Source organism: Phyllobates terribilis, unplaced genomic scaffold (assembly GCF_046119375.1).
Source record: "Phyllobates terribilis strain yellow unplaced genomic scaffold, ASM4611937v1 Scaffold_3__8_contigs__length_932513732, whole genome shotgun sequence".
In the NCBI taxonomy this organism is placed as follows: Eukaryota; Metazoa; Chordata; class Amphibia; order Anura; family Dendrobatidae; genus Phyllobates; species Phyllobates terribilis.
Genome location: NW_027362763.1, coordinates 645,250,841 through 645,260,017, shown reverse-complemented (window position 1 = coordinate 645,260,017; position 9,177 = coordinate 645,250,841). Strand labels below are relative to the sequence as shown.

General features: G+C 47.7%; 1 protein-coding gene across 1 annotated transcript in view; it reads right to left on the bottom strand.

Moving 5' to 3' along the window:
- Positions 1-747: 747 nt before the first annotated feature.
- The window catches only part of TMEM151B (transmembrane protein 151B), a 50,186-nt gene continuing 41,756 nt past the window's right edge, over positions 748-9,177 (bottom strand). Inside the window, exon 2 of the mRNA XM_073671614.1 lies at positions 748-3,195. Within this exon, the coding sequence (XP_073527715.1) occupies positions 1,756-3,195 (1,440 nt within the window). The 3' untranslated portion in view covers positions 748-1,755. The remainder of the gene's footprint in view (positions 3,196-9,177) is intronic.

Genomic DNA, 9,177 nt, shown 5'->3' with positions numbered 1-9,177 from the left:
GAAATACATTGTACAATAACCCCCGGATCTCCTGACGTCCTGACACGTTGGGATACTGATCCCAGGATTCCCTCAGCGGATCACTGCCCGGGCCTGGAGGCTGCAGGATCTCCTGACGTGGTCGGTGGAGGCCCAGGAGTGTCCGGCCTTATGAGGTATGACATTCTTATAGTATTGCGCCCATCGTTCCCCCTATATACAGAGACTCCTATCTCACCGACCATCCGCACAGCGAGCGTGGGTCTAAATCTGCCCATATAACATAAGTGTTGGCTGACGTGTACGACCCTGATGATTCCTGCCGTGCAGGCTCGGGGATCATGTCACATACATGTACACATGTTCCTAGTGTGTGATACATCCAGAAATCTGGAGAAAAGTGACATGCAATAAAAGCTTAAGAGATGAGAATTATACTTGTGTATATACAACCTGAAGTTCTTCATGCTGAATATACGTAGAGCAGATGCGTCCTCCTTACATCGAGTGGACAGAAATATTCAATGCATTTTATGTTTGGCGGTACTATAAAAGTAAGGAAAGTGAGAGTGAAGAGTCCATGGTGATCCCTCCTACGCCAGGCCGTGCATGGTCCTCCAACCAGAGAGTGATATGTATAGTCCACTTTTCCCTCTCTTATAAACAGTCCTTGACCTTGCAGCCCCTCAGTGTAAACTTTGGCATGGACTAGTGACCAGCAAGAAACGTAACCCCCGTGGGAGATGATCTGGCGATGAACGGAGAATGCACATGGGTGCATGGACTATTGCCACATGGGTGCATGAACTATTGCCACATGGATGCATGGACTAATGCCGCATGGATGCATGGACTATTGCCACATGGGTGCATGGACTATTGCCACATGGATGCATGGACTATTGCCACATGGGTGCATGGACTATTGCCACATGGGTGCATGGACTATTGCCACATGGATGCATGGACTATTGCCACATGGATGCATGGACTATTGCCACATGGGTGCATGGACTATTGCCACATGGGTGCATGGACTATTGCCACATGGGTGCATGGACTATTGCCACATGGATGCATGGACTATTGCCACATGGATGCATGGACTATTGCCACATGGGTGCATGGACTATTGCCACATGGGTGCATGGACTATTGCCACATGGGTGCATGGACTATTGCCACATGGGTGCATGGACTATTGCCACATGGATGCATGGACTATTGCCACATGGATGCATGGACTATTGCCACATGGATGCATGGACTATTGCCACATGGGTGCATGGACTATTGCCACATGGGTGCATGGACTATTGCCACAAGGATGCATGGACTATTGCCACATGGATGCGTGGACTATTGCCTGTTTGGTACTGAATGAAATACTTGTTCTGGTCTAGTGATGCCCGAGCAGGATGAACAGTCACTGGATTCTCCAGTATTTTGGTCAGATTTGAGAGTTTTTGCTGCCCGGTCCTGTTTGGACATTGTACTGGGCCGCTATGGCTCAATCCACATTTAGGTCTCATGTCTCAGCTTGTCCACGTTATAGTCGTAAAATCCAGGAGCTGAAGCCTGTAAATATCGTCTACTGATTTGTCTGCGGCGTGTGCTTCACAGATGCAAAGCCCTGATGGTGTTTCTGAGGTTTCCTCTGTGTCGTATTTTTGCATGGTACTGGGCTGTCCATGATCATCGTACAAAAATTTCCACTGCCATGCCGTGGTGGCAACGTAGAAATATCCAGAATTCTGGAACATAGTAAGAAGTCTATCACAGTGATGTTTCTACACAAGAGCCATTACGGTGGAGACGTCGGTGATCATGGTTTGTACAGCCTTCATTACGATGGACAATGAGGATGGGAAAGTAGAGGGCATCTTGGTATGGAGGAGGTTCCTCCTCCTCCTGCACAGTCACCTGGCTGGAGAGCCGCGTCTGTTCTGTGGGACAACCCTGCTCATTGAGGCTTTCACTACGGCTCTGCCACAGGCAACTCCGGCGAGATCCATATAAACGTCCCAGAGAGAAGCGACTGCTGCTGAAAGGGATCCTGGGACTGCCATTGCAGATACTGAGGGCGCTACGGGAGAAGATAGAGGAACTGCTCATGGTACGATGGCATCGCTCGCAGTTCTGCCGATAACCACGAGTGTACCGGCAGGAAGTGTAACCTGAAGAAATGCCTACTAGATCCATCAGAACAGCCTCCGAGTAGCTGGGCACCAGTTGTTGATTGGACCGTATATGCCACTCGAGCTCTGTACTGTCGATGGTGTTCACGCGAGGCATTCTCCGGCATATGGTCCGATCATCCGCCACTGGTGTTACTGGTGTGAACTCAAAACCAAAGAGCTTCTCCACGTGATAGTGAACACAAGAGGTGCGGTACTCATTCAGGACCCTTAATGGCCATGACAGCGTTAGGAGAGCTGCCACCCAGAAGACGTAGTGGGACACGTACCATGGAAGGTTATCTGGATCAGAAAAAGCAACCATGTATTCTTTGAAATCCACATTTTTTAGGTGCATTCCTTCTCGAGCCTCCATGTAGTCATCCAGACCCTCATTCTCTGTGAAGAACCGAGCCCTCTGTGTCAAGTACGAATTCTCAGACTCCACATTCGCAAAACTGAAGCATTTGGTAAACCTGAGCCGAGTGACTGGATAGCTGTCCAGGTCAGTCAGGTCTTTGGAAACGTCCTTCACTCCACAGTTGTTGTAGTCAAACTCTGATTCAGCCACATGAGTGTTGACGCGCTCGTGGTATACTTGAGTAGTTGTGTATGCGTCTCCATTGCGATAACGCGTCACCTGACGAGTCCTGCGCACATAGTGATAACTGATTGCCTTCCACCAGATACATGGCGTCGCCTGCTGCATCCTCAGCACTCGTTCCTGCACGCTCTCCACGTCCACCTTATACTGCAGCTCGTTGCGTGTATAACAGTGCCAGCACTCCACCAAGTAGACCACATACAGCATGACAAGGAAAGCCAAAGGGATGTAGATGTAGCCGTTGGAGCAAGGACTGTCGTGATACATCATGGAGTTGCCTTTGTAGGCGCTGTCGAACGTCAGGCGAGTGACTTTGGTAACGTGGCACCAGGTCATAGCACCCATACAGCCATAGATGAGGAGAGACAACAGGAGGCATTTCCAATGGGATTCACGGCACAGGGACTTGCTGAGCGACTGCTTCACTGGTCTTTGCTGCAAGTAAGTAGAGAAGAAATAATCAGAAATCATTCTGGTAAAATATATCCAACGCCCAGAACACACATCCTGGCACAGTTATTCCTTCTTAGACTCTCGTGACCTCTCGGGGAGCCATCAATGGCTCTTTATGTCACTAGAGGCATGACTTTTACCTCCTAGACTATGACTACTTGGCCAAATACTTATCACTTTTACTCCAACCAAGTGTCATGCTCCACCAAGGAGCCAGACGGTGCACGGCGAGACAGATGGGATGGGAAGCACTGCCACTAGGGAAAGATTAAGGGGGCAACCCCTGAAACTTGCTCTATGCAACCCTGAGCTCCCTGATGTCCCTAGATGGGTTCTTTCACCCTTCTAATCCCTGTCTTGTCGTAAGCACGGCCCTGGCTACTGCAAGGGGCAGCAGGAAGGCTGGTCCAGCTCTATAATACAAAGGGAAACAATTTTTTTTAATTTTTCGATACTTCTGGAATAAAATTTTAGATTTTAACTATTTTTTGGATGTGCCGTTCAACTTTACTTTTTCTTTGACTAATTTCCTGAAGATCAACAGCATTTTAAGCGGAACCCATTGCATACATAGGACAGATTTGGTCATTTACCGCATGGTGACCGATTCATTCACTCGTTGTTTAGGAAACAGATAAGGGTAACAGAAAGCTGCAATCACTCTCAGCACACTCAGACTATGGAATGGTATATTAGGGGAAAGGTAGGGTGAGGCTAACCAAAAAGGAGATTATTAGTTATTATAGCGCCATTAATTCCATGGCGCTTTACATGTGATAGGGGTATACATAGCAAACAACAAGCACAATAATTTGAACAAAAACGAGTTAGTGACTGGTCCAGGAGGAGAGAGGACCCTGCACGCGAGGGCTCACAGTCTACAAGGGATGGGTGAGGAAACAGTAGGTGAGGGTAGAGCTGGTCGTGGAGCGGTATGGTGGAGCGAGGACCCTGCCCGCGAGGGCTCACAGTCTACAGGGGATGGGTGAGGATACAGTAGGTGAGGATAGAGCTGGTCATGCAGCGGTATGGTGGAGCGAGGACCCTGCCCGCGAGGGCTCACAGTCTACAGGGGATGGATGAGGATACAGTAGGTGAGGGTAGAGCTGGTCGTGCAGCGATATGGTGGAACGAGGACCCTGCCCGTGAGGGCTCACAGTCTACAAGGGATGGGTGAGGATACAGTAGGTGAGGATAGAGCTGGTCATGCAGCGGTATGGTGGAGCGAGGACCCTGCCCGCGAGGGCTCACAGTCTACAAGGGATGGGTGAGGATACAGTAGGTGAGGGTAGAGCTGGTCAAGCAGCGGTATGGTGGAGCGAGGACCCTGCCCGCGAGGGCTCACAGTCTACAGGGGATGGGTGAGGATACAGTAGGTGAGGGTAGAGCTGGTCATGCAGCGGTATGGTGGAGTGAGGACCCTGCCAGCGAGGGCTCACAATCTACAAGGGATGGGTGAGGATACAGTAGGTGAGGGTAGAGCTGGTCGTGCTGCGGTATGGTGGAGCGAGGACCCTGCCCGTGAGGGCTCACAATCTACAAGGGATGGGTGAGGATACAGTAGGTGGGGGTAGAGCTGGTCGTGCAGCGGTATGGTGGAGCGAGGGTTACTGCAGGTTGTAGGCTTGTCGGAAGAGGTGGGTCTTCAGGTTTCTTTTGAAGGTTTCCACGGCAGGCGAGAGTCTGATACGTTGGGGTAGAGAGTTCCAGAGTAGGGGGGATGCACGGGAGAAATCTTGTATGCGATTGTGGAAAGAGGAGATAAGAGGGGAGTAGAGGAGATCTTGTGAGTATCGGAGGTTGCGTGCGGGTATGTACCGGGAGACTAGGTCACAGATGTATCTAGGAGACAGGTTGTGGATGGCTTTGTATGCCAGGGTTAGGGTTTTGAACTGGAGTCTCTGGGCAATGGGGAGCCAGTGAAGAGATTAACAGAGAGGAGAAGCCAGGGAATAGAGGGGGGACAGGTGGATTAGTTGGGCCGCAGAGTTTAGGATAGATCGGAGGGGTGCGAGAGTGTTAGAAGGGAGGCCACAGAGCAGGAGGTTGCAGTAGTCGAGGCGGGAGATGATGAGGGCATGCACTAGTGTTTTTGCAGATTCGTGGTTGAGGAATGTGCGGATCCGGGAAATATTTCTGAGTTGGAGTCGGCAGGAAGTGGAAAGGGCTTGAATATGAGGTTTGAAGAAGAGATCAGAGTCAAGGGTTACCCCGAGGCAGCGAGCTTGCGGGACAGGGGAGAGTAGACAGCCATTGACTTTGATAGATAGATCAGATGGGGGGGTTGAGGGAGATGGTGGAAAGATGATGAATTCGGATTTATCCATGTTAAGTTTTAGGAATCTAGCAGAGAAGAAAGATGAAATAGCGGACAGGCATTGTGGGATTCTGGTTAGTAAGGAGGAGATATCAGGTCCAGAGAGGTAGATCTGTGTGTCATCGGCATAGAGGTGATACTGAAAGCCGTGAGACTCTATGAGCTGTCCCAGGCCAAAGGTGTAGATGGAGAAGAGAAGGGGTCCTAGAACTGAGCTTTGGGGGACAGAGACAGATAGGGGACGAGATGAGGTGGTGTGTGAGTGGGAGACACTGAATTTCCTGTCTGTTATCCAAGATAGGGCTAAGTCTGTGATGCAGAGAGATGAGAGAGTCTGTAGTAAGAGGGAATGTGATGAAAGGGTAGTTATCCAGCAACTCATGAAACCCAGTAAGAGGGAATGATCTACTGTGTCGAAGGCAGAAGACAGGTCTAGAAGGAGAAGGACAGAGTAGTGTTGCTTGGATTTGGCGTTTAGTAGGTCGTTGATGACTCTTGTTGATGGTGTGGTCGGAAGCCAGATTGGAGGCGGTCAAAGAGGGAGCAGGAGGAGAGGTGGGAGGACAGCTCAAGATGGATGTGTTGTTCCAGTAGTTTTGAGGCATAGGGGAGAAGTGATATGAGGCGATAGCTAGACAGAGAGGATGGGTCAAGGGATGGTTTCCTCCTTTCACCTTGCTCAATGGTCTTCAGCCTCCACTCACAAAGATGGCCACACACTGGACCTCATCTTCACCCGATAAGTAAAAAGAAGACACCAGACAAACTTCCAAGCATTAATCTCCGGAAAAGACTGCTAGACGATTTCTCTTTCCACGGCTCACAGCTCCAAACCAATTCCAAGATATAGCAAGCTATCACTGGCAACTACCCAAGCTAAGAGGTGAGTACTTATACCAGAGGGCAGTGAAGAAATCAGAACAGCTGAGATAGATCAGGACTGAGAGCTCTAGGAGTCAAACAAAACTGTTTATCCCTTGCAACAAATGAACAAGGGAAATCTGCATAGCTAAGTGGAAGGCAATGAAGATCCAACCAGTTCAGACATGCGTGTAGCTAAACGCCGCAATCTTCTGAAACCTGAAATAGAGGAGACCACTCTCTGTCATGGTACCCTGTGACAGTACCCCCCCTCCTAAGACACGACTCCGAACCCTCAGGACCAGGTTTATCTGGATGTGAGGCATGAAAGGACCAAATCAACGTGGTCACATGAACAACAGACGCTGCTACCCACATTCTCCTCTGGACCGTAACCCTTCCAATGCACCAAATACTGAAGTGACCGGCGTACAAAGTGGGAATCAATAATCTTGGCTTTCTGAAACTCCAGATTCCCATTAACAACGACTGGGAAAGGGGGCGGCAGAGTTGGTTCTGAAGAAGCAATATATTTTTTGAGAAGTGATCGGTAAAACACATTATGTAATTTGAAAGTAGGTGGTAAGGCGACTGGGTGGATTACGGCAACTATCTTATAGGGACTGGTGAACCTGGGTCCCAATTTCCAAGAAGAAACTTTCAATTTAATGTTCTTAGTAGACAACCACACCAAATCGCCAACACACAGGTGCACACCAGCCAAGCGTTTCTGATCAGCCATACTCTTATATTTGGAACTCATCATCCTCAAATTATTAAGAATCTCCCACCACACAGATGTAATAGATGAGTAAAACCGCACCTCCCCAGGGACTCCTGAAGAAGGATTTCCATTAAAGGTGCAGAACTGAGGTTGAAAACCATATGCCCCGAAGAACGGGGACTTACCAGTAAATTCATGATGACGGTTATTCACTACAAACTCAGCTAAGGGTAAATAAGAAACCCAATCCTCCTGATTTTCGGAAACAAAAGACCTCAGAGAGGTCTCAAGATTCAGATTCACCTGTTTAGTCAGCCCATCAGACTGTGGATTGAAGGCGGAGAAAAATGAGAGATTAATCCCTAAATGAGCACAAAATGCCTTCCAAAATGTTGATATAAATTGGGTCCACAATCAGAAACAATATTCAGAGGGGATCCCATGTAGTTTCACAATCTCATTAATGAAAACTTGTGTCAAAGTTTCAGGATTCGGAAGTGCGGGTAACGCTATACAACAAGCCATTTTGCTAAATCTATCCTCAACCACTAATATTACCATTTTACCTGTCGACACGGACAGATCAGTGATAAAATCCACCGACACGTAAGTCCATAGTCTTCAAGGAATGGCCAAAGGTTGCAGAACCCCGGACGGACGAGTATTATTATTAATTTTTATTTCTATAGCGCCAATATATTCCGCAGCACTATATGCATTTTAGAGGGGACTTGTCCAGACAATAACAGACATTACAGAATAACAATAATCACATAAATCACCAGATACCAGCAGGTGAGAGGGCACGGCTCGTAAGCTTACAATCTATGAGTATGGGAGGGGTTGTCGAACTGCACAAGTATTGCAAGATGAGACATAATCCCGAACATCCTGGTGCAACCTTGACCACAAAAAATGACAAGAGAGAGTAGATCAGTGGTAGTTTTACTACCATGATAACCAGCAAGAACCGTATCATGGTGTTCACTTAATATTCTAAGTCAGCGGTTCAAAGGAACAAACAGTTTACCTGGAGGACAAGCGGCAGGAGCGTCCCCCCTGGGCTTCTACGACCTCTCTCCAGGTCCGAACATATTGCAGAAATGACGGCTCGCCACCACTACCTCTCCTCAGAAAATAACGGGACAATGCATCAACTTTGATGTTTTTAACTCCTGGACGATAAATCACAAAAAAAGGCAAATCTGGTGAAGAACAAAGACCACCTTGCCTGTCTAGGAGTAAGTAGTTTAGCAGACTCCAGATACAGTAAATTTTTATGATCAGTGATAACCATGTCCGGATGTACTGCCCCCCTTTTAAAAAATAACGCCATTCCTTGAAAGCCAACCTTATTGCCAAAAGTTTCCAATTGTCGATATCATAATTCCTTTCGGCGGGTGACAATTTTGTAGAGAGAAAGGAACATAGACACCATTTACTTGAGGACGAACCAGGCGACGATACAATCCCTACATCTACCTCCACAATAAACGGTTGTGTAACGTGAGGCTAAATGAGGACCAAAGCAGAAAGGAACCTTTTCTTTAAAGAAGTAAACACTTTATAGGGCGATTTAGACCATCTAGAAAAGTCTGTCCCTTTCCTGGTCATATCCGTTAGTGGATTAGCCACTACTGAAAATTTCTTGATAAACCTGCTGTAATAGTTGGCGAAACCAAAAAAACGCTGTAAAGACTTCAAATTTTCAGGAAGATTCCAATCCAGAACAGCCCGGACTTTCGCAGGATCTATACGAAAACTGGTGGATGATGATAGATACCCCAGAAATGGAAACATACATTTTCCTGACTTGACATAGAGTTTATTATCCCTAAGTACCTGTAAAACTTGCCTCACATGTACCTGGTCTAGATCAGGCGAATAGATTAAAATGTCATTCAAATAGACTACCACAAATATACCTGCCAGATGTCGGAAAATGTAATACAAAATGTTGAAAAACGGCGGGCCATTGGTCAACCCAAATGGCATGACGAGGTTTTCATAATGCCCCTCTGAGGTATTGAAGGCCATCTTCCACTCATCCTCCTGGGTAATA